Below are 25,268 nucleotides of genomic sequence, written 5' to 3'. Positions count from 1 at the left end.
TGGAGAATGAGAGAAGGAACATGAGAGGGAGCAAAATAGCAAAGCTGGAGGAAAAGCCTGGGAGGTGGATTGGGACTAATAATTAGACTAGGCGGTAGAGGCGGATGATATGGACACTTCAAAGGAAGGGAAAGAGAGGGGTGGGGGAGGTGGAACGTTGCGAAAGTGGCATGAGGGAGCAAGAAGGAAGCTGGCTCTAACCACATTTCCAGTGAATCTAGAGGAGTAGGAGAAAATGAACCCTCCCCCCATCCAGAGATAGAGGCAAGGAGACATTGTCATCTGGAGAGAGCTAGGTTTCAGTGATGGTGAGGAGGAGCAGTGAATGGGTCAGGAACAGGCCAAGGATGAAGGGAATTTTCCCCATGATGGAGCGGGGGTTCCACAAGTCACATTTGGCTGAGGCCGTGGAGAGGGTGCAGGGGTGGGGACGGCATGAGGGATAGGAAGGGGTTGAATTCATTCATTCAGTCATATTTATTGAGTGCTTTCTCTGTGCAGAACACTGGACTAAGCTCTTGGGAGAGGACAGTAGTCCAATAAACAGACACATTCTCTGCCCACACGAGCTTACAGTCTAAAGGGAGGGGGACAGACAGTGATAGAAGTAAATAAATCATATTACAGATGGAAGTGAGCTGGCAGGGGCCAGGGTTGGGGGACAGGATGCTGGGGTGGGGACGGCACAGGAGGTGAGGAGGGGATGTATGTGAGTGAACTGAGGAGGATTGGTATGTTGGGAGGAGGATGAGGAAGAGTGCTGGGTGCGAGGGTCGGGGTGGGAGGATTAAGGGAAGGGGGCTGGGGAAACAGTGAGACTAGGGCGTAAGGGCAAGTAAGTCTGGGCTTCTGCAGCTGATCAGATCCAAATTATGGCGTTGGACTTGCTTTTTGTATTTTTTAGAAATATAGCAAGAATATATGCAGAATCTCTTTTGGCATGCCTTTTTTGTTGGTTCTTAGATTCCTCATTTTCCTGTGTATACTCGCTCTGGAGAGGTTACCATATCTATTGAGTTGAAGAAATCTGGTTTCACTTTGTCATTGCAAATGCTCGAGCTGATCACAAGACTCCACCAATACATTTTCTCACATATTCTTCGGCTTGAAAAACCTGCACTAGAATTCAAACCCACAGAAGCTGATTCAGCCTACTGTGTTCTACCTCTTAATGTCGGTAAGCATACAGGGTTTTGAAATGCAGGGCTGGGACAACCAGATGGAGGAATCTGGTGTGGTGTTCTGACGGTGAAGGTTCTCCCTCACCCTCAACCTGGGACAGTTGATTGATTGAATGCTGTCACCCACTCCTGAGCCCTGGTTAGGAAGGGGCTGACTCTTATTTGGCACTTTTTCCTTTTGTGTTCTTTAATTTTTTTCCCCCCGTTTGGGAGTGAGGTTATTGCTAACCAAAAATTCTTGTGAGTTAGGAGAGGGGTGAGGTGAGAGGGAGGGAGCCCCAGTGCAACTGAAGCCTCATACCTCCAGCCCCCTGAATCTACTGACAGAGAACCTTTATTCTCTGAGTCTTCATTATGAAATTCCGTAGCCGGTGTGGGATGGTAATTACATCACCTGTTTGGAGAGTGCTTATTCTGAATTTTCAATATAGAAGATGAAGACTTTTTTTTTTCCTTTTCTTCCTACCCCTCTAAGTTAATGACTCCAGCACTTTGGACATTGACTTTAAATTCATGGACGATATAGAAAAGTCGGAAGCTCGTACAGGCATTCCCAGTACACAGTATACAAAAGAAACACCTTTTATTTTCAAGCTAGAGGATTATCAGGATGCAGTTATCATTCCAAGGTGGGTCTTCCAGCAGTCATTAAAAATGGTAATAATAGATGAAAAAGTATGATTTTACCAATTTGTAGCTGTACTTGAAAGTTGCATGATGTTCATAGTTGAAAGTTTTTTTACCAATAGAAAGGCTGTTGACTGAAGTTTTTAGTTTTGGGGGAGAGAACGTTTCCCTCAATCTGCACGGGTGTCAGAGCAGATTATGTTGAAGGTATATGTGAAATCAAATCCTAAATTTGCAAGGAAAGATGATGATAGTTTTTGCCCTCATTCTTCTCATTTCCTTCTCTTTCCCATTCAAATTGGGACAGACCATCTTATAGCATAATAATAAAAATCAGTAATTTGAAATCAGTAATTTGATTAGACTGTAAGCCCGTCAAACGGCAGGGACTGTCTCTATCTGTTGCCGACTTGTTCATCCCAAGCACTTAGTACAGTGCGCTGCACATAGTAAGCGCTCAATAAATACTATTGAATGAATGAAATTATGGAAATTTTGTGAAGGCAGTTTTATTTGTTTGTGGACCTCAATATACCTACTTTGGGTCATGCATGGTGTAGAGTAGCTCACCAGAAGGCCACATGAGATCATCAATTTCTTTTCAGATGTTCTGGCGAAATCCAATTTAGAAAAGTGTTAGGAACTTAGTTATCTGTCTCAAAGAAACAATACTTAGTTATCTGTCTCAAAGAAACAATTTCTTGGGTTATGCTTCCTTTGAAATTTCTGGCCTTCAAATCTGACCTGAGATTTAGACCAAAGGCATCGATGGAAAGCTTAGAACAGTGTAAAAATAAGTGACGAAATATTGAATTTTCAACCTTTTTAGGTTTTAACAACGGAGTGTTTTTCAGGGTTGAAGTTTGACTAGCCATTTTGAAAGGCCACGTAGTACTTAAACGCCAATTCAATATTTGTTGCTTCAGGGGTATTGTGGATTTTGGAATCTAAGAATTAATACTTTTTTTTTTTTTTTGGAAGAAAGACTGAAAATGACCCAGAACATTTCTTTATTTGTAGGTATCGCAATTTTGATCAGCCTCATCGATTTTATGTAGCTGATGTATACACTGATCTTACTCCACTCAGTAAATTCCCTTCCCCTGAATATGAAACTTTTGCTGAATATTATAAAACAAAGTATAATCTTGACCTGACCAATCTCAACCAGCCACTGCTGGATGTGGACCACACATCTTCAAGGTAAGGAGATTCCGGAAGGGAGTTAATGCATTCTTGGCTCCGGAGATCTTTAAGTTTTCAAGGTTGCATGCCATTACGTGGCTTTGTTTTAAAACTCCATTGAAAACTTGTGGGATGATTTGCTTACTTTAAATTTTATTTTGAATTCTTTAGACTTAATCTTTTGACCCCTCGCCATTTAAATCAGAAGGGAAAAGCTCTTCCATTAAGCAGTGCTGAGAAAAGGAAAGCCAAATGGGAAAGTCTGCAGAATAAGCAGGTAACTTGCTGATACTCATGCACCTCTACCTCAATATTCTCTGGTCTCTTTATATTTACTGTTTTCCTCCTCTTTCTCAACCTTTCTGCACCCCTGCCCCAGCTATCCCTATACCTCTTGAGGACAACAGTCCATGCCTAAAGTCTGTGTAGATGTTGTGGAAGGCTTTGCCTATTTACACTAAATTTTAAATATAGATTGAGTCTATATGCATACAACCCTGATGAAAAGCAAGGCCTTTGGGTCCACTGCAGGGCTTTTGACTTAATTAAGGGGTTCATTCAATCATAGTTTTTCATTCAATTGTATTTATTAAGTGCTTACTTTACTAAGTCCTTGGGAAAGTACAATATAACAACAGTCACAACCCCTTCCACAACAAGCTCCCAGTCTAGAGGGGGGGATAATTATGGCACGTGTTAAGTGCTACTATGTGCTAAGCACTGTCCTAAGCACTGGGGTAAATGCAACCTAACCAGGGTGGGCCCAGTCCCGGGCCCACATTGGGCTCTCACTCTTAATCCTCATTTTTCCACAGATGAGGTATCTGAGGCACAGAGAGGTTAAGTTACTTGTCCAAGGTCACATAGCAGAGGTTACCTATAATTGGGGTTACTATTCCTGCTGAACTGCATAGGGAGAAAAAAGTTTTACTCTGGCCTCATAGCCTTCTGCCCTCTGCATAGCTTCCTGAAATATCCCTGTGCCCAAAACTGACCATGGGCAAAGCAGGGTTCAGCACAGATTCAAGTCAGACACTTAGTCTAGGGGCATTTTGACCAGCATTTCAATCTATCACTTCTAATTCTACTAGAACTCGCTCATCCTCGTTACCGAGCAAAGCTATTCAGACTATTTTTCACCTACGGCAAGGGGGCTTAAACCACTACCGATGAAAAATTAGCATACACTGGTTTAAATGGAACCCACCATAGGGTACCTTTTCTGAGTTTGAGAGCCAGGACCCTGAAGTGTTATCTATGTCTTTTCTTGGTTCAGTGCTTTGCCCATAATAAGCGGTTAATAAGTACTATTTGCTTTACTACTATTTAGGCATCTGGCTGTGATCCCTCTCAGTGGGTAGATGATGAGGATGAGTGCTCGGGGTTCACTTCTTGTAGTACAGTCGCAAATCTTTGTCCATTGTGGACCTCTGATCAGTCGGTGATAGTTGAATGCCTACCATGCAGAGAGCACTATACTAATTAGGTGCTTAGGGGAGTACAGTAGAATTAGTAGACAGGATCCCTGCCCTCGGTAAGCTTCCGATCAGATGTCCGCAAGGGACCAACATAGAAGTTGGAGGCAGTTGAGTGGCTTTGCCCTCTATTTTTGCTGTCTTCGTCCCTGGGTTCCTGGCATTATTCCAACTGCACCTGCTCAAATCGGTGAACTGGGAATTTTCTGTCATTTTTATTGAAGAAGTTGCTTCCTACATCGATCAGCTTGAGCGTGTACTGAGGGCAGTGCCCGATACCGAGCACTTGGAAGACTACAATAAAAGCAAGGCACATACCCCCTGCTCTCAAGGAGCTTATCACCTAATGCCAGGGCTAAAGATCAATTTACCATGAGGTGTTATCGACCAGATTAGATCATTCTTATATTCTTGGGAAGTCATCTTAACTTTTTTCCCGTTTAAAGATCCTGGTTCCAGAGCTCTGTGCTATCCATCCAATTCCAGCGTCACTGTGGAGGAAAGCAGTCTGCCTCCCCAGTATACTTTATCGCCTGCACTGCCTGTTGACCGCCGAGGAACTGAGAGCCCAGACGGCCATCGATGCTGGGGTAGGGGTTCAGTCACTTCCTGCCGATTTCAGGTATGCTCCTCACAGTCACGTGTGTGCTCATTGACCTGCCACTGAGAAATCCTCCCGGCGTCGCTAACTAAATTAGAAACCTAACTTTATGTGGAATCTCGAGGAGCTGGCGCTTGGCTCCTGTTGGAAGATCCCAACATCCCAGGATAGTGTCTTTCTTCCCCACTGCCTGGGTCCCAGCGGCCTCTCGTCACATTTCCTCCCACCATGGTGTATTGAAGCTTTGATGATGATGATGGTGGAATTTCAGCACTTATTATGTGCCAAGCACGGCACTAAGCGCTAGGGGAGAATCAAGATAATCAGGTAGGACACAATCCCTCTCCCACGTGGGACTCACAGTCTAAGTGGGAGGGAGGACTGGTATTGAAATCCCCATTGTGTAGATGAGGAAACTGAGGCACAGGGAAGTGAAGTGACTTGCCAAAGGTCACACAGCAGGCAGGTGGGAGAGCCAGTATTAGAACTCAGGTCCTCTGACGCCGGGGGGCCGTGAGGGGATGCTGCAGGGGAACAGCGAATGCACTTGCAGCTTCACTGACAGACTCACCTGCAAGATGCCCCTCGCCCCTAGGTACACCCTCATATGCCTCTAAGTGACTTGCGAAACCCGTCTCACACAGGGTATTTCACAAAAGTCTTTGCTTTACTCTTCAAGGGTAAGATCAGAGCTTCTTACCCTTCCCCTGCCCCTGCCCCGGTTTCCAAAGAGGTATCTCAAGGCAGGTTATTCTCTCCCTCAAGAGGTGGCCGAATTGGGTTACTTGAAACACCCCCACCTTGAAATTTTTTATACACCTTTCATTATCCAAGCCACTCGCCGGTGTTTCTCTTTCATCCTCGCAGTCTGTGAAGTCCAGAGGGGCATAAGTTGATAGCCTTATTTTATGAATGAAGAGTTTAGGCCATGAGACTGTGACTCAGCCATGGTCTTAATGTTAGTGCCAAGTAGAAGTCGACTCAGCTACTCTCAACTCAGTTTATTGAGTGCTTTCCTTTTGCAGAGCACTGTACTAAGCTCTTGGGAGCATAATAATAACAATGTACTTATTAAGCTCTTACTATGTGCCAAGCATTGGGGTAGGTCGGCATGATCCCTCCCCACAACGAGTTTACAGTCTCAAGAGGGAGACCAGACATTAATAGAAAATTGAATGGAATCAATCAATGAATGGTATTCATTGAGCGCTTACTATGTGCAGAGCGCTGTTCGAAGAGCTTGGGAGAGTACAGTACTCCAGAATTAGCAGACACGTTCCCTGCCCGTACTGAATCAAATGTTACTTTTAGTCGCGTGGCTGCAGGTCTTATTTTGTGGTTCTACTGAAAACCTCAAGTACTGCTATCCTGAAACAAAGATTGATTGAGTACCCTACCTAGCGATGGGTCCTTTAGCTGTGTTATAATGACTCTCAGACTGCCATCATCTGTCCTCAGTTTGAAGGGTGGGAAAATATCATCATCCACCACTGGTTCCGTTTCGCTGACCTGCGGATCAACTGACCAAGAGCCTTTGTCTTTTAAGATCTTTTCAGTTCCAAGTCCTGGTCCCTTATCTTCTGTCCTACCCCAAGGCCAGAATTATGTCATTAATCTACAACTCTCAAAACTTTTCTTTTCCCCAAAAAAGGGAAGGACTGGAGGGGAGATGGGAGAAAACTTATTTGTCTTTGGAAAAAATATGCATATAACTAGTAACTGGTGTGATCAGTTGCAGTGAATTTGGTTCTTATCAGTTGTGGCTGGTGATTCAAAGCCTATGACCAATGTCTTTGCAGATATCCCAACTTGGACTTTGGGTGGAAAAAATCTATTGACAGCAAATCCTTCATCTCAATTCCTAACTCCTCTTTAGCTGAAAATGAAAATGACTGTAAGCACAGCACAATTTTAGTCCCTGAAAATGCTGCACATCAAGGTGCTAATAAAACCTCCTCTGAAGAAAATCATGACCAGATGTCTGTGAACTACAGAATACCGCTCAACGAGTCACCCAGTAAACTCCAAATTGAAGTCTCGACAGACCTTTCAGCAATTAATGGTATTTCTTACAATAAAAGTCTTGCCAATGGCAATTGTGATTTAGTTAACAAAGACTTTTGCCAAGAAAATCAACTCAATTACTTCAAGCAGGAAATACCTATACAACCAGCTACCTCATATCCGATGCAGAATTTATACAGTAGTGAGAACCAGCCCAAGCCCAGCAATGAATGTACTCTACCGAGTAATAAATACCTTGATGGAAATGTTAACAAATCTACCTCAGATGGATGCCCCGAGATGGCAGTGACCACCAGTACTTTAGAAGTTGTCGATGCGTCGAAAGATCCAATTGTCTCTGAACGTAGCCCTTCCAATGAATACTCCTCAAAAACCCTCGGTCCCAATCCTGGTCTCATTCTTCAGGCCCTGACCCTTTCGAATGCTAGTGATGGATTTAACCTAGAGCGACTTGAAATGCTCGGTGACTCCTTTTTAAAGCACGCCATCACTACGTACCTGTTTTGCACTTACCCCGATGCTCACGAGGGACGCCTGTCGTATATGCGAAGCAAAAAAGTAAGTTCTAGGATTTCCTCAGACGCCGTCAGGTGGTCGAGGATGGCTCTGGGGAAGGTGAATTCTTAGATGTTGGGTGGTGGAGCGATGCAATTGAAGGAAACTCTAGTTTACTCGGTTCTTGTAGAATGTGGTGGTGAGTTTTTGCAGAACCGTGGCTGAGAGAGACTCACATGGTAGTTTTTACTCCTCTCCAAAGCTGTGCAAATGCCCTCTGTTGTTTGTCCCAAAATCGCATCCCACTGTATCCAAAAAGGTGCACGTTTCCTCGTTCTGCCACTGTAGTCTATCCAAAACTATTCTGGCAGAGAGGAGTTCATTTAGTGTATCTAGAAAAGAATCTTAATTTGCCATAGGGTATTTAATGAGCAGTCAGTATTTCTAGAAATGTGTGTAGCCAGCACTGGCAAAATTATGAACAAGTTTTGCTCCTTAAAATGCGTGGAAAGAGATTAGTAAAGTTTGTAGCTTAAATTTACCACCTTCATTCCCTTCCTAGTATATTACCAGAGCCTTATGTGGGATGCAGTCTCACAGGTCATTGATCTAAAATGGGTCTTTTAGTGTGTGTTTTGATTTAGGGTTTTTTTTTTGGGGGGGACATGAGAAGTTGGACCAAGAAATTTACCCACAGTAAACTTAGAAGGAGAGGAGATCTGGGGTTCACTAAAGTCCAAATGCAACTTTTTATAATTGGTATATTTTCTTTAAATTCTAGGTTTATAGAAAGGTTGTGAAATTATAAGAAAAAGTAAAAGGATTGCCAGGATCTCATTTTTTAATAGTATTTAAGTGCTTACTATGTGCCAGACACTGTCCTAAGCACTCGTATACATACAGAGTAATCAGGTGGACACAGTCCATGTCCCAAATTCATTCAATCATATTTATTGAGCACTTACTATGTGCAAAGCACTGAACTAAACACTTGGGAGAGCACAATATAACAGACACATTCCTGCCCACAGTGAGCTCACAGTGTAGAGAAGAGCTCAAACTCACAGTCTTAATCCCCATTTTGCAAATGAGGTAACTGAGAAGTGAAGTGACTTGCCCAGGGTCACAAAGCAGACAGTTGGCGGAGCCCTTTTTGACTCCCAAGCCCGTGCTCTATCCACCAGGCCACGCTATCATTTCAGAGTCCACAAAACCCATCACACTTTCTCTCAGATCTTTTTCCCGAGAGGGTGGAACCCTCAAATTGCAGACTGAGGGGACGTGGCCTAATGCAGCCTCTGCTCCACTTTCTCCGTGCTGCAGCCATAGACAGAAGGCTAGACAAGGGTGAGGAGAGGCAACCCAAATTATACCCAGTGGGAACCTGGTGCTTAACCCAAGATTGAACTCTGATGGCCCAGCTGCTGCTTCTGTTGTGGGGTGCTGTGATTTTTTTTTTTTTTAATGGCAATTTTTTAAAGGCTAACTATGTGTCGAACACTAAGTGCTGGGGTAGGTACAAGTTAATTAGGGGAACAGTGTTTTATTGACTCTTTAAATTGGATGAGGAAGAAAAAAATTAAAAAGTACATGATCACAGTATTTCTACATTTGGAATGAACAGAGCAGTGGTGAGTCAGGTTTTAGTACAGCATATGATCAAAGCCTATCCAGCAGCTAATTTGGCTTTTGTGTGCCCTAAATACATAACCAGTGCTATTTTCTTTGGAAAAAAAAAGTACCCAGAATGCCACTTTACAGCTTGGAATGAGGGAATAAAAATGTTTAATATGATGAGCACTGATCCTTAAGACTAAGTGGGCCACTAAGCCACTTTGCCTGTCTTAAATCTTTGCTCTGTAGCTGGAATTATGAATGTTTCTGAACACCTGTTTTTTGTTTTAAGTGTGTGCAATTATACAAAACTAAATCTCTGTGATTGGGTGAGGCAGGCATTTGAATAACCCCAAATTAAGCAAAAAAACTGGTGTAAGGAAGATAGCATGTTTGGGGGAAATCGTAACTTCAAAGAAGAATTTTAAATCAAATTCAATAAATAGAAAAGCTATTATGTAAGAACAATTCTGAAAATCATTCATCACAGAATGAAAAGTTAATTTTAAGCAAAGAAAAATTTGAAAAATTCTAACAAGTAGTCTAGGGATCAAACAAATGTTGAATGCAAGTGAAATAAGGGTTCTTCTTGTCTTCGTTGTCTCTGTCAAAGGAATAAAAAAAGAATCCCTTAATAGGTCATCCTTGGTGATGAGTTTTATTTCATCTGTGATGCGTTTGCAAATGTCAGTAATTTAGCAATTGGTTCTACTATGACATTATTCTCAATATTGGGTGGTGATTGTCTGTTTTATATGAAACTGTGTTCTATGTGATTAACTTATCAACTCCAGCACTTAGAACAGTGCTTGACACACAGTAAATACCCTACAAACACCATTTTAAAAAAGGCAAAAAAGCTGTGGTTAGCAATGAGGGCCGAAGCACAGATTACTGGATCGAATCCATTAGAAATGATTTTTATAGCATATTTTACACTTCCTGTGTTCTCTCCTGGAAAAAGGGCTTCCTTGCCATCACAGAATTTCTTTAAGATTAGATTTATGAAGTAAAAGTTACATTTGATTTATTGTAAAATAAACACCCATCATCAGTAGAGGTTTGTCAAAGCTCTAGGCACATCTTCTACTAAACTCAGTGTTCTAATTATCAAGGGTTCTTCAAATTTTGGCAGTACTTAGCAGAGCTATTTTTGAGAGCAGTAAAGAGCAGGTAAAGATACTGTTTAAGAACTCGAGGCGTGGATGAGTGTGTGTGTGAAAGAGAGAGGGATATTATTGAACAAATATTTGTCTTGAAGGTCAGCAACTGTAATCTGTATCGACTTGGGAAGAAGAAAGGGCTGCCTAGTCGCATGGTTGTGTCCATTTTTGACCCCCCTGTCAACTGGCTGCCTCCCGGTTACATTGTAAATCAAGACAAGAGCAATCCTGATAAATGGGAAAAAGACGAGCAGGTAAGTTTTCATTATCCAGGCAAGTTATTAACAAACTCGGGTTTTGTGGGAGGTGGACAGTTCTCTTCGTAGTTCTTGTTTTGTTTGATGTGCCTACCTCTGTATCTCCAGGACTGTATTTGACATCTTATTGGGTTGCATTTTGTGAAAATAGTAGGTCAACTCATATTTGAGGACTTCGCGACAAGCTTTTTAATAAGGTTTTGTAAGCCATGGCTATGCTTTTTAGTGTTGGCTCCTATTTTTGGAGTAGTGCTTCTTGCAAAACTGATTGGAACAAATGAACGGGTGTGATAGTCTGTTTCTCTGCACGTAAGTTCATGTCTTCCGTAAAGTGTTCAGATCTGTATGCAGCATCTTAATGACAAGTATACGGGAACAGCCCAGACTAATTTTTTGTATTGTGTAAGTTAACATTTGAATTGTCAGAGGACAAGGTAGTGAGGGAGACTTCTTACCAGTTTTTGAGATATATGTGCCTTCTCAGGATTGTGAATCATGCAAGTCAGTCGACTTCTTGTCATAACATACACGATTCTGAACTGATCCATGCATTTTTACTGAAGTCAGAAGGAGGATTGTATTTCTGGGTAATTATTCTTTTTTTTGAAGACCACCTCCCGCCCCTATTCCAGGTGGCAAAGTCCTACGCTGTGGCTTTGAAAACTTTTCCTTAAATATTATGTGTTACAGTTCATCATATAATCCTAGCTCTGTTTTAAAAAGTGAATAAAAAGTGTCTTATGATCCCTAACCATGGTATGTTTCTTTTTAAAGTTCCCAAACTGCCAGTGAATTAACTGCTTTTCAGCAAAACGGTAATTGCCAACAATTTAGAAATAGCTAGTCTTAATTAAAAAAACAAAAAAATTCACAGTGTACCAGGCAAGAAGAAATGCTTCTGGTGAATATTGAACCACACAAAAAAAACCTGGTTTTCTTTGGGGGAGAAAACCAAATCAGAGGAGTTAATAAGGTAGTGTATTGAGGGTTGTTATTTTAGTGCAGTAACATTTAATCTTGACTTGAGGGCCACCAGAGGGCACACAGGAGGATAGCCAAACCCAAAAGTGTATCACAAATAAAACAGCTGGGGAACTTTGGGTTAACGCCTTTCGTACGAAAATGCACGGAAGGGCTGCAGAACTTTTACCAATTCCCCCGCCCCCCCCCCCTTTCACTCTTCTAGTATTCATCATTCATAGGAGGCTGTATTTGTAAATACCGTTCTGGTTTTCATTGCAGGGCTTGCATTGTATTCTCACTACTGGTAGTGAATATTTCTAAGGGCTATAAATTCTTCCTTTTGGGGGTTGGAATTAGTTATTTTAACTTTCAGGGTTTGAGTTGGAATCTGAAATTCCATGGCTGTTACTAAATCATTTCATTCATAGTTGGGACTCTTTGCCAAACTGTACTAGGGAAGTAAGCATTTTCACTTATCTGAAAAATAGATCGAATAGCTACGCTTGGAAAAAAAGAGAGAGAACATTTTACTGCGTCGGATCTGTAGCAATTTGTGCCAAAAAAATTAATTTGTGATTCGCTTAGAATCTGGCATAACTCTGGCGAAAAATATGTGGACTTGGGGACTCTCTATAGCCATTAATTTCTCTAGGAAGAAAAAGTTTAGTATTACCATGATTTGCAAACAGTTATCCCCACATTCCAAGTACATGCTTAATTTGTGCCCCATTGATTTTTTTTCAAACATTATCAAATCTGTATCAAATGGATCCATTTCATAGAAATGCAGTACACATCTGAAGGAGAAGGTAGGAGCTCTTCAAGTCAAGTTAAATCTTGGGGTCTGTGTCTTTCTCACTTAACTATTTGGATCTAAAAATGCTAGATGGAGTAGAAAATAGCAGTAAAAGTAATCTATCTTAATTCTTTTGGGGGGGCAGTGGCGTTTGGAGTAGGAAGACCATTCTTTCACAGTCCTGCCTTTGAAATGGACGCCTGTTTCATTTAGCCCATGCATCCTAATGGAGTTTTTTGGGGGTTTGGTTTTTTCTGTGTGTGTTTGTGTGTGTGAGAGAGAGAGAGGCAGACACACAGACATTATAGTCTTTGTAGATCACACCTGGTGCAGAGGTGAGGGTAACCAATCTGTTCCATTTTATTCAAATGAACACTGGCCCCAGCTCTGGGAAAGCTGGCAAGTGGCCAGGGTAGTCGATTTGTCACCCTTCTCTGTGGACAGTGCTTTACTCAGGTCCACTAGTTGGGCTGAAGTGAATGATACCTGGAGATTTGGGCTGTCTGTGCCTTTTTAAAAGAAGTGTAGAGTAAGCAGGTCTCCGTCCTTGTGGCTGATCAAATGAAATGTATGCAGAATCTCAAGAATGCGTGACAACAAAATTGGAGAACCCTTTGTTTGGAAGATTGCTTCTGTCAAAAAATATGTTTTCAAATATAGCTTTAGTTGCAAAACAAAAGGGTTTTGCGTCTTTCTCACATTTCAGAAAGTTCCATCACTTGGTTAGTCTCAGTACATATTGTGAAGGTTTTCCCCTCGAGCAAGATTTTGCCAAAGACCTTGGAATTAGCACTTTTTCTGTCAAAATCGGGGTGTCGTATTAATCTGTTTTTTTCTTTTCAGTATAATGTAGGTTACAGTAAAATTTAACTACTGTACTGTAGAATGAGGAAAACATGTTTCTTATTACAGTGCATTCTTGAATAAACAAATGTAAAATACAGTAACACAAAAGCAATTCTGTTTTATCTGGTAGCTTTCTTATGGTCCAAAGGGGTCAGTGTGAAGCAGTTTAAAGCCCTGAACAGTAATTTTGTGAATGTTATGTAAATAGTTTCAGGCAAAGGAAACCAAACTTTTAATGCATATATAATTTTATGTTGATAGGAATATTTCTTCTTTAATCCTCCCTCGTTTTGACATATAATTATTTTGATAGCTGTGGGTCCGAATCAGCTTATTGCCCTTAGAATTTGTTTCACTCAAAAATTTGAATTTTTTTTTCAGTCTTCGTATTTAAAGGGAGGACATAGGTAAACACTCAAGATTTGTGTGTGTGTGTGTGTGTGTATGAAAGAAAGGGAAATGTTTTAGTATTTATCATAGTTCTGATGCTTATCATAGACTTAACATATATATTACAATTTTATGCCCTGTACAAAATGCATCACTCGAAACTTTCTAGTGGATAAAAGGCCACTGAATAACTTAGAAATGAGCATTCACTAGCTTTGCTCTGTGAATATGATTAAGTAACTTATTTTATGTTAATTGAAAACAAATGGCCATGATTTTTAGGTTGTCTTTTAGTATTTGTGGTTGTCGTTTGAAATTATCCATAACCCTCGCTTTTATTGAATTTCAAAACCTTTTAAAAACAGCAGTCATACCTTACCTCCCCTCCCCCTCTTTTCAGACAAAAGACAGCATGTTGGCTAATGGAAAACTGGATGATGATTTTGATGAGGAAGAGGACGAAGACTTGATGTGGAGGCTCCCAAAGGAGGAAGCTGATTACGAAGATGACTTTTTGGAGTACGATCAGGAACATATCAAGTTTATAGATAATATGTTGATGGGATCGGGCGCTTTTGTGAAGAAAATTTCTCTCTCTCCCTTTTCAACCACTGATTCTAATTACGAATGGAAAATGCCCAAAAAGGCGGCCCTGGGTAATGTACAGTTTTCATCCGATTTTGATGATTTTGACTACAGCTCTTGGGATGCAATGTGCTATCTGGATCCTAGCAAAGCTGTCGAGGAGGACGATTTTGTGGTAGGCTTCTGGAATCCCTCCGAAGAAAACTGTGGCATCGACACAGGAAAACAGTCGATCTCTTACGACTTGCATACGGAGCAGTGCATCGCCGACAAGAGCATTGCAGACTGTGTGGAGGCTTTGCTGGGTTGCTACTTGACCAGCTGCGGCGAGAGAGCTGCTCAGCTTTTTCTCTGTTCCTTGGGCCTGAAGGTTCTCCCGGTAATTAAGAAGACTGAGTGGGAGAGCACTCTGAGCCCTAGCACGCAGAGTTTCAACGATCAACCAAGGAATCTGCTGACAAACTATGCCCCCGCCTCCACAACCAACACGCAGTCTTCTTTCTATAAAGACATGGAATACGGTTGCCTGAAGATTCCACCGAGGTGCATGTTTGATCATCCGGATGCAGAAAAAACATTGATTCACCTTATATCGGGCTTTGAAAACTTTGAAAGAAAAATCAACTACAATTTCAAGAACAAGGCTTATCTTCTCCAGGCATTTACTCACGCCTCCTACCACTACAATACCATTACTGGTAAGTCATCCCGAAACCGAGCTACCTTTCTCTGAAAGGGAGCGCTCGCACTTGCGAGCTTGACGGAAACTCCGTCCGCGTGCTCACCCCAGACCCTTGCCCAGGATGGAGCTGGAGGCACCCTGCCTCCCCTCCTGGTTGCCTCCACTACCAGTGATGGTGTTTCCTGGCCTTGGCACGGGGTAAGAGCGATAGTGATGGCTTAGGAGACGAAATGTGCACATATTTGATTTTACGTTGTGGGCAGAGATTTTTACAGGCATGTGTTTTGTAGCCCTCGGACCAGGGCGATAGGAGAATAGGAGGGGATGATCCAGCCGAAGTTCCGCTTGGTGACAGGTTCCTGTATTTCTCCCCATCCCCAAGGGTCACACTACATTTTGAACCATGGGGGCAGAGGCTGAAACGGAGGTCCTTGCCACCAGACGTGATGGTGATGGGACCACGCCTCTTGTCTGGTGGGAGGGGGAATCCCTTCCAATAAGCTGTGCGCAGGCCAGGTGGGGTTTATGTGGTATTGGACTGCTTTCTACAAACCATGTTTTTCCACAACTGAGTTTCTCTGTATCTTAGGCAAGTCCCTTAACTTCTCTTTATCTCAGTTTGCTCATCTGTAAAATGGGGTTTGACTGAGAGCCCCATGTGGGCTATGGACTGCGTCTAATCTGATTAGCTTGTCTCTACCCCAGCACTCCTTCTCTTCTTGTACACAGAATAGAATCCCATTCCCCACGTGGAAAAAAAAAAAATAGTATTGTATGCGTGCCTTTCATACTGGCAAGGTTTCACCAGTGCTATCAACATTCTTTGCCGATAGTTTCATCGAGAGAGCCTCATTTTATGATGGGACAGAGATGCCAGAAGTTCAGTCTTATCAAAGGTCAGAGGCAGATCAGAAAATAGAATCAGGTTTTTAATTGCTAATGGGTCAGACCTGATTTTAGGATCTTTGTGAAACTCGTCATTATCATCAGGCTGGGACTGTAACCCTCTTGCTGCCATGGAGTTGGCACTCTCGGATGATTCAGAAGTAGTGCTCTTTTCCAAATTCCTGGTGCCCTCCTTAGCGTAAAATATGGTCGCTGTCCCAATAACACTTCATTTCGTAGATGTACAGCCAGCAGGGGGGAAGAAAAATCACCCGCCCATTCCCCTCCACCCACATAAAGTACATTTGAAAGCTGTAGTCCTAATCCCCGTAATAAGGGTGATAGATGATTGACTCCAGATAAGTCAAAAGGTGTAATAGAAAATAAGTGTTCATTTGGTCTTGTATTTAGTAGAAGGAATAGTGCTGTTTAGCTTAATAATTCCTATCAATGCAGTTAATTATGGCTCTTGGAAGCCAGCAAAATATTTGCCGTAACCTCAAAAATTATGCACATTATGTAACTAGATCTAGAACTAGGCACAGCAACAGATCTGTTGTTCTCCCTTGCTCCTTAAATTGCTCTAAGAGAGGATTACCACACACATCGTAGTCACCAAGACAGAGTGACAGTTGTGCAGAACTGACAGCCATTTCTGTCTGAAATCCACCCCCCCGCCCCAACACATACACACACACACACACACACACACACGCACGCACAGACACAACCTCCCCCCAAATCCACTGATTAGTGGTCAAATCCCGACAACCAGTTCACATTCAGAATGACTTCTTCCTTCTCCCAGTTGCCTTTTGGCTTAACGTAATGTGGGAATGGGGAGAGGGTAACTATACCCTTTTTACAAAGTATCACAAGTTTTGATTGGTAAGTGAAACCATTTGTAATAGTAGCAGTGGAGCATAGAACATGAAGAAAGCAATATGCATCGAGTCTCATCATGCTGAAGTTATGATGTATGATGGACAGGAATGAAGTAACATAACCCAACGGCTACCTAGTTAGGTCAATATTGAAGAAAAGGGGTTTAAGTAATAACAGTATTCCTCAGTAATATCAGTCATTCCCTTGGCCAGTCGTACCCAATCGTGCGCTCATCTGCATATACTTTTATTTTCCTGCCATTTACTGCGCATGTCAGATTTGTTTCTTAAATAAATGAGGGTGGGCATTAACAGCTTTTCACACCCAATTATAAATCTTTTAAAAATAAACGTGATCATTTCTGAAACGGTAGCCTAGTGCAGTGGTGCATTTTCTTTTATCGTGTTTTTTAAATCAGCACGCCTCCCTTTACAAGTCACTTAACCCAAAGCTGAGTTATTCACAAAAAGAATTTCAATTTGCTACTTTATTTTTGTTTCACAGATTGTTACCAGCGCTTGGAATTCCTGGGAGATGCAATTTTGGACTACCTCATAACCAAGCACCTTTATGAAGACCCACGGCAGCACTCCCCAGGAGTTCTAACTGACTTGCGATCTGCTCTGGTCAATAACACCATCTTTGCGTCATTAGCTGTTAAGTATGACTACCACAAATACTTCAAAGCTGTCTCTCCAGAGCTATTCCATGTCATTGATGACTTTGTGCAGTTTCAGCTTGAAAAGAATGAAATGCAAGGAATGGATTCTGAGGTTAGTCGTCTTTGAAGAATACCGAGTTGACCGTCTAATTCACCCATGTCATCAAATTGCTTAGCAGGGTACAGGGGTTTGTGGAAAGAAGCAGGCGGGCGGTGGGTAGAACGCTTGATGCACTGAATGCTTTCGGAGGAACTCTTCTGGACTGTAAACTCTTTGTGAGTAGGGAACGTGTCTCCTAATTCTGTCACATTATACTCTCCCAAGTGCGATAATGCGGGGTATTGATGAACCCCACTTTAGGGAAAACTCACTAGGTAGTATGCTTTTCCTCAACAATGCCATGTGCATATCCACAGCCACTTTTTCCAGAATTACATCGTGTTCTATCCAGATAGACATGCATTGTCAAGAGAATGTTCCCTGGCTCCTGAGCAGCATTCTATGCAAAGCACCTAGTGAAATCCCAAGTAATAGAAGTCTCCAGTTTTTATAAAAAGGACACGTAATATTTATCACCCCTATTCCAGTGCCACAGCTTTCCATTGCTTGGAACATTTGTTTTGAAAATTACAGTTCATTTGGTGCCTTAATAAGGTAAACTGTTTTTCCTTTCATTTTTTTCAGATTCATCATTATATGCTAATCCCTTGGATATGAAACTTAAATATTATAATTTTTGTTCCATTTAGACAGTATTGAGAGCACAACTGCAAGTTATGGTTCTCCTTGGACTGAACAGATCTCTTTAAAAAACAATACAGATTTGTTTTTCCCTTTGACAAGACAGTGCCCAAGGAATAGTAGGCATTGTAAAGTGGCATTTGGGAAGCTCCCGAAGCTTTTTTCATGTTGGAGTTAATTCATTTATGTATCTATATTTCAGATAGTCAAATTATAACTTCAGTCAATGAATAGGATTTTTTGAGTGAAACACTGTATTAAATGGGAGAGAGTACAATACAGGAGAGTTGGTAGATGTAATCCCTGCCTAAAAGGAGCTCACAGCCTGCTTTGGTTTTCCTTGTTTTTCCCTTAAATGTCTTTATTTTATTTCTAGACTTCAGAAATCGAAACCCTCTGAAGAGGTTTGTTCCCCTTCTCATCCCTGAGATTGTTTTTGAGAATACTTGTAATATTTGCCAAGACTGCCCTCCAACCCCATTTGCCCACAGTTGAACCATTAGCCCAGGTTGTGACCACCTGACCACATCCTTTTATTCGGCCCAACTCGTGGGAAGAATGGAAGCTTCCCTGAAATCGTTTTTATTCTTTTCTCTTTTTACTGGTATTTTTGTTTTGTTTTATTTTATGGTATTTAAGCACTTACTGTGGTTCAGATACTGTACTAAATACTAGGGTAGATACAAGCTGATCACGCTGGACACAATCTATGCGAGTTCCACATGGAACTCGGTCTTACTCCCCATTTGACAGATGAGGTAAATGAGACACAGAGAAGTTAAGTGTCTTACCCAAGGTCACACAGCAGACAGTGGGGAAGCAGCATGGCTTAGTGGATAGAGCACGGGCCTGGGAGTCAGAAGATCATGGGTTCTAATCCCGGCTCTGCCACATGTTTGCTAGGTGATCTTGGGCAAGTCACTTCACTTCTTTGGGCCACAGTTACCTCAGCTGTTAAAGATGGGGGTTAAGAGTGTGAGCACAATGTGGGACAGGGACTGTATCCATCCTGATTAACTTGTACTACCCCAGCGCTTAGAACAGCGTTTGGCACATAGTAAATGTTTAACAAGTAGCATAATTATCATTTTGATTATTATTAAGTGGCGGAACCAGGTCCTCTGACTCCCAGGCCCGCGCTCTACCCGTCACATTGTCTTGCAAGAGAATGAAGACAAATGAAGGTGCCCTTGAACTACAACAGAACAAATTCCCAGACTTAATTAAATCTTCAGTAGAAGTTCTTTTAATACTTTCTAAGTGGGATCAACAGCTTCCGTTTTATTGGGATACACTATTGTGATATATCTTGTAGGCTTTTGCGAAGTATTTTGAGCAGTTCCAGAGCTGAAGTCATTAAAGAAGATTCATGGGTTATCTTTTAGGAATAAATGATTAATAAAAGTCTTGTTTTCTGTTCATTGCCAATAGCTTAGAAGATCCGAAGAGGATGAGGAAAAAGAAGAAGATATAGAAGTCCCAAAGGCCATGGGGGATATATTCGAGTCACTTGCTGGTGCCATCTATATGGACAGTGGAATGTCACTAGAAATGGTTTGGCAAGTGTACTATCCGATGATGCGGCCACTGATAGGTATATTGTCGGTTTTCAGAGAGAAATCATGACTGTTTTCCAGCACCTCGGCAAAGACTTAACATTGTTTGTTTTTGGTATTACTATAGAAAAATTTTCTGCAAATGTGCCCCGTTCCCCAGTTCGAGAGTTGCTAGAAATGGAACCAGAAACCGCCAAATTTAGGTAAGTGGAAACTTGACTGGAAAGTGTAAACTTGCTTTTAGAGCAAGGGAAAGAAAATCTGAACTGGTGATTCTTTAAAAAGAATTTGCCATTTGCTTTTCATTAGCGTTAGCTCTATTAAGCTACAGATAATTTTTCATCCTGTCTTCCAACTGATTTTTTTTTTCCCCCCATTACACTTAAGTTTCCCAAACCCCATTTGTTGTTCAATTGAAAATTGACTCTATATCTCCCACATTAGGCGTAAACGGTGTTCCTGTGTATATGGTTCTTAGGGACCCAACAGTGACCCACATATGTCAAGGCACACTTCCCCGGGCTCTAATTTGGAGCGTTTGATTTTTTCTAGTCCCGCAGAGAGAACTTACGACGGGAAGGTCAGAGTAACCGTGGAAGTGGTAGGAAAGGGAAAGTTTAAAGGTGTTGGCCGAAGCTACAGGATTGCCAAGTCCGCAGCTGCGAGACGAGCACTACGAAGCCTCAAAGCAAACCAACCTCAGGTTCCAAACAGCTGAGAGTCCTCCATGGAAAAAAATGAAAATGAAGATGAAAAAGATATCAGTTGGAAGAGGAAACCAGTAAAAAGGTGACGTTGAGAGGAACAAATCGAAGACAGAATTTAAAGTCTGTTTGATAACAGAATAGATAGCAGAATAAAAACATTTAACGTATGTATAAAACTTTTTGGAACTAATTGTAGTTTTAGTTTTTTGCGCAAACACAATCTTGTCTTCTTTCCTCACTTCTGCTTTGTTTAATCACAAGAGTGCTTTAAAGATGACATTAGCAAGTATTCAAAATAATAATAGTTGTCAGATCTTTTTTGGGTTCTAACTTTTGTCAGTACAGCTTTGCTTAGTGGTAGAAGGCCAGGGAGCTATGTTGAAACCAGTCGCTAGGTTTATATGGAGAGTAATCTTGAAATTCCTCAATCTGTGCACTAGTGCCAGTCACAAAAGAGTTTATAAACTGTATTGAATGATATGGTATGAGAGAGAATAAGTGTGCCAGTATTGTCCTCTATTTCCATGTTATCTTCAGCTAAGATAACATTCCCAATCATTATTGCACTTATAAGTTAGGAACAGAGTTTTAATTGAAATGGCCGGAGTGTTGGTAGAAAGAAAATTTGATTTCCTGATGCCACATAGTCTTGCATAAAAAAGGTTCTTGCCTTAAAGGAAAACCCTCATGGTTAGTCTCTCATTTCTGATTCTTCTTTGGAACAAGCTGTTTTACATTCCCTCCAGGTTATTATGCATTGGTCAATAATACAGCCCAATATTTACAACTCATTTGTGTCGCTGACACCTAACTTATTGCAGGATTATAATAGATTTTACCTTCACATATACGTACTGGACCTGTTTTTAAAAATCAGAGAAGGTGGTTAACCTATGGAATTTTTCTTATACCATAAACAAAAATGGGTGTTGGCAAAATTTCTGATTTTTACTGAAAACTGCAAGCTAGGTAGTTCCAGGAATGGAAAGATTTAGTAGAGAGTGGTTGTGTTGTGCAGGCTGTTGCTCTAACAAAATAACCTTAGACATATCACACCTAAAATATGCTGCAGATTTTATAATTGATTGGTTACTTATTAAAAACACACACACACACACAGAGCACCTTTACACTTAAAGATTTCTCACAAATATTTCTTACTGTACTTTTCACAATGTTGCATGCATAATTCACCTACCAAAGCTGTGCTGTTAAATGTCATGAGAGTTTGATGTTTGAGATAAACTGCCGTACTTTTGATACATCTGTGATTTAAGTCATTTAATTTAGAGAAACTAGCTCATTGTTTCAGTTGGAAAAAGAAGAAAAAAAATCCATACTTTTAGGCGTTGCCTAAACTTCTTTAATTAGACTTTGTAGGCACTCTTCACTTAAATACCTCAGTTTCTTTTTTTCTTTTGCATGCTGCGTTTTTTTTTTCCTGTTTGGTGCTATGTTTATGTATTATGCTTGAAATTTTAATTTTTTGCACTGTAACTATAATACCTCTTAATTTACCTTTTTAAAAGCTGTGGGTCTGTCTTGAGCTCCCACCAAGATACCAGTAGAGGTTTGCTGCAATTTTGCCCTGTTTAATTATGCTTGAAGTTGGAGAGAGCTGAGCAGAGGGTGTTTTAATGTCCCCAGCACATCAGTCTGAACTTGATGCTTCTCGTAATGCTATATTTTTATCTGTTAAATTACAATTGAATACTGTACCTCCTTTCTTTTAACTACACCACCATCCCCAGAAGAAAATCCTCTCCATGTGTACACACTTTAAAAAAAAAAATTACAAAACTGTTACCCTTGCTTTCTGTCAAGGCTGAGAGACAGGGAACATTTGAACTGTTTTAGAAATGCTGGTTATTTATTGGATCCTGAAATTTTAAAATTATTTATGAATTTTGCACCAATTAAATTCATTTTAGATGGTCATTTTAATATCTCTAATTCTGTATTGAAAACTTAACCTTTCTGTTCTTATTTTTAACCTCACGAAGGACGAAAGATAATCATGGCAAGTTTTAACCGGGCCAAATTTGAATACCATTACTGTAAATATTTTCTGTTTGTTCTGCAAAACAAAAGTTGATTTTATTATTATTTTTTTTTGCCTGGCTTATTTGTGATGAATGCTTATATCAGAAGTCTTGTTGGTAATTTACAATCTACCTGATGCCAGAAATTGAGGTTTTTTTGGTTTTTTGTTTTGTTTTTAATTCCATAGTTTCAATGTTTTACTCCAAATGTCGATTTATCCCATTACTGCTTGGCACCAAGATCTCAAATTTTGTTGCACCTCATAGTGGAGAGGGAAGAGAGAATGCCTCAATCTGCTTTACACCATTAAACACAGTGTTCTCAGTTAATATTACATTTTTCAAACTGGGAAATTATTGGGTCATACCTTCTCAGGGTTTTAAATCAAACGTTCATATTTGGTCAACAGCAAACTTCAGCTAATCAATTGTAACGTAAAGAAAAGGCTTGCTTTAATTTGAAGCATATTTTCTGAAGCATTCAATGATCCCCTTGTTTCTAAATAAAATCTATGAATCGGACATTTGAAATGGGAATCTAGGGGGTGGAAAATAGTTCCTGCCTGCTGAAGCATTTTTGATGCTGTAAATTTCCTCCCAGTGTAACCTCACTGAAATAGGTTTTGCATCCATTGATGAAGAAAATCGTTTATTTGCCACACTGTACAACTGTGTTCTTTACCCTTCTGGTCACACGAGTGCTCTCTTTGACAGAAGCTCCTTCGTATTCAAAGACCTAAATCTCCTAGTCGGAGGGAGGGGATGGAAAAAAATCACGCAGTAGGCTGAAAAGCACCAGTGTAAATGACAGTCGCAACCCATCATGAAATAGCAGCCACACAGACTCCTTAGGAAGATAGTGGTTGGGAGTGGGGGGGAGGTTAGTTGGGCTGAACCATAAAGCATTTTAATTTTCCTGTTTCTATTAGACCGTTCTTTAATCTGTCCTAACTATGCTGCGTTTTTATAGCTTTTTGTTTTGCGCTGTTCTGTTCATGTAGCACAAATAAGCGTTGCACTTGGTACCATGCTTTACCTCATTTCAAGGAGAAAAAAAAAATATGCTTAACAGAGAGGAAAAAAATGTGGTTTGGCCTTGCTGCTGTTTTGATTTACTGAATTTGAAAAAGATAATTATAATGCCTGCAATGTGTCATTTACTTGCACAACTTAAATAGGTCATTTGTAATGTCTGTGGCATTTTTACTGTATGTGAAAAATACAACAAAGATGTGTTAACTAAATTCTGACTTATATTTTAAAACCCTTTGTTACACCTTTTTTTTTACTGTTATGTGAAGTAAATCAAATTAGAATGACCTCTGACACTCCCGTAATTATCTCCGAATGAACAACATTTCATGTATATAGTATAGGATTTCATCGTGAAGCCCAGTCTCTTCGTGATTTGGCCATCCAAAAGGAAAGCCCCTCCCTGCACCTTTAAGAGTCTGTAGTGTTTGTTAGTTCTGCTCGTTCCGCTCGTAACTACTATTTTTTCGCCTCATGAAACTCGCCCTTTGTTCTCCTTTACCTGAAGTTATGCTGTGACTGCAGAGTACAGAGCAGGATAGGGAATCAAGCCAGCCAGACCCGACAGGCATCGCACAGCAGGTTGCAAGGCCCAAACGACTTACTCTCCGTGTCGCTGTGTTGGGAGGTCGATCTCCCTCGAACGAGAAAGTGCCACCCAGCTGAGAAACAGTCTCTGGCAGGCTCTAGGGAATCTGCAGAAAAAAAACTTTTCAACCCCCAACCTCACCGGGACTCTCATAGCTACAGAAGAGAAATTTGCTGTGGTGTTGGTTAACTTTGCGTTAGTGACTTTTTTTTTTATTAAATATATTCAATTATGTATATTTTTCAACCACTGAGTGATTTTGAGGAAACTAATTATTTCCCAGTGAATTTCTTTCTTTTATACTGTGCATTAAATGTTTTTAAAGACCAACGCATGCAACATGACTGTCAAAATGATGGTGACGACAGTAGCAATACCTTGCTAACTTTCCAGAGAGGTCATTGTGTACTCCACTAGCAGTTAAAATGAATTTCTTTTTAAGAAATGACTTGTAAATACATATTGATTCTGTTGATTTTTTTTTTTTAACCCTCCCAGCCTGTTTTTATTTGGACAGCCACCACAGGTGAACTTGCTTTGTAGATGCACTCGGAATTCACTGCAGCAGCAGCAGCAGGCTATGTAGCAAAAGGCAAATGTTCGTCGACAGAAATTGGAAATCGCAGGCTTTTTTATTGTAAATAATCTGAAACAAATGATGGTTAATCAAATAGAATTCATAATAACAAGTATAATTTGATGGACAAGAAGATATTTACCATCACGTGCTGCAGCTGTCTTTAAGGGACATAAAATGTTATTCATTCATACTGTAATCATGCTGCAGAAATTTGCAGTCTGCACCTTATGGATCACAATTACCTTTAATAGTTTTGGTTGTTTTTTTTTGTAATAACTGTAGCTGAGTATATCTCCAATAAAGTTATGGTCTGTTCACTCTGTGTTTTTCTTGAATTTATCAGGGGTAGACACTTGATTCGAAACACAAACCCTGAGAAGTTATTCAGAAATGATTTTTTTATTGGAGAAGAGTTCATTCATTCAATAGTATTTATTGAGCACTTACTATGTGCAGAGCACTGTACTAAGCGCTTGGAATGAACAAGTCGGCAACAGATAGAGACAGTCCCTGCCGTTTGACGGGCTTACGGTCTAATCGGGGGAGACGGACAGACGAGAACGATGGCAATAAATAGAGTCAAGGGGAAGAACATCTCGTAAAAACAATGGCAACTAAATAGAATCAAGGTGATGTACATATTCATTAACAAAATAAATAGGGTAATGGAAATATATACAGTTGAGCGGACGAGTACAGTGCCG

At 40.7% G+C, this 25,268-nt stretch overlaps 1 protein-coding gene across 2 annotated transcripts in view; it reads left to right on the top strand.

Annotated features, from left to right (window-relative positions):
• Nucleotides 1-24,881, top strand: part of DICER1 (dicer 1, ribonuclease III) — a 76,622-nt gene extending 51,741 nt beyond the window's left edge. The window contains exons 18-29 of one of the 2 annotated variants that reach the window (XM_029071108.2): nucleotides 964-1,177; nucleotides 1,657-1,810; nucleotides 2,829-3,011; nucleotides 3,165-3,270; nucleotides 4,915-5,090; nucleotides 6,869-7,652; nucleotides 10,465-10,620; nucleotides 14,019-14,901; nucleotides 17,160-17,428; nucleotides 19,490-19,652; nucleotides 19,742-19,817; nucleotides 20,167-24,881. In XM_029071108.2, the coding sequence (XP_028926941.1) occupies nucleotides 964-1,177; nucleotides 1,657-1,810; nucleotides 2,829-3,011; nucleotides 3,165-3,270; nucleotides 4,915-5,090; nucleotides 6,869-7,652; nucleotides 10,465-10,620; nucleotides 14,019-14,901; nucleotides 17,160-17,428; nucleotides 19,490-19,652; nucleotides 19,742-19,817; nucleotides 20,167-20,332 (3,330 nt within the window). In that variant the 3' untranslated portion in view covers nucleotides 20,333-24,881. The remainder of the gene's footprint in view (nucleotides 1-963; nucleotides 1,178-1,656; nucleotides 1,811-2,828; nucleotides 3,012-3,164; nucleotides 3,271-4,914; nucleotides 5,091-6,868; nucleotides 7,653-10,464; nucleotides 10,621-14,018; nucleotides 14,902-17,159; nucleotides 17,429-19,489; nucleotides 19,653-19,741; nucleotides 19,818-20,166) is intronic. The other variant, XM_029071117.2, reaches the window with a different exon arrangement.
• Nucleotides 24,882-25,268: the final 387 nt, after the last annotated feature.

The sequence above is a fragment of the Ornithorhynchus anatinus genome, chromosome 1 (assembly GCF_004115215.2).
Source record: "Ornithorhynchus anatinus isolate Pmale09 chromosome 1, mOrnAna1.pri.v4, whole genome shotgun sequence".
In the NCBI taxonomy this organism is placed as follows: Eukaryota; Metazoa; Chordata; class Mammalia; order Monotremata; family Ornithorhynchidae; genus Ornithorhynchus; species Ornithorhynchus anatinus.
The sequence above is the reverse complement of the archived record's forward strand: the minus strand, read 5'-3'. Positions and strand labels throughout refer to the sequence as shown.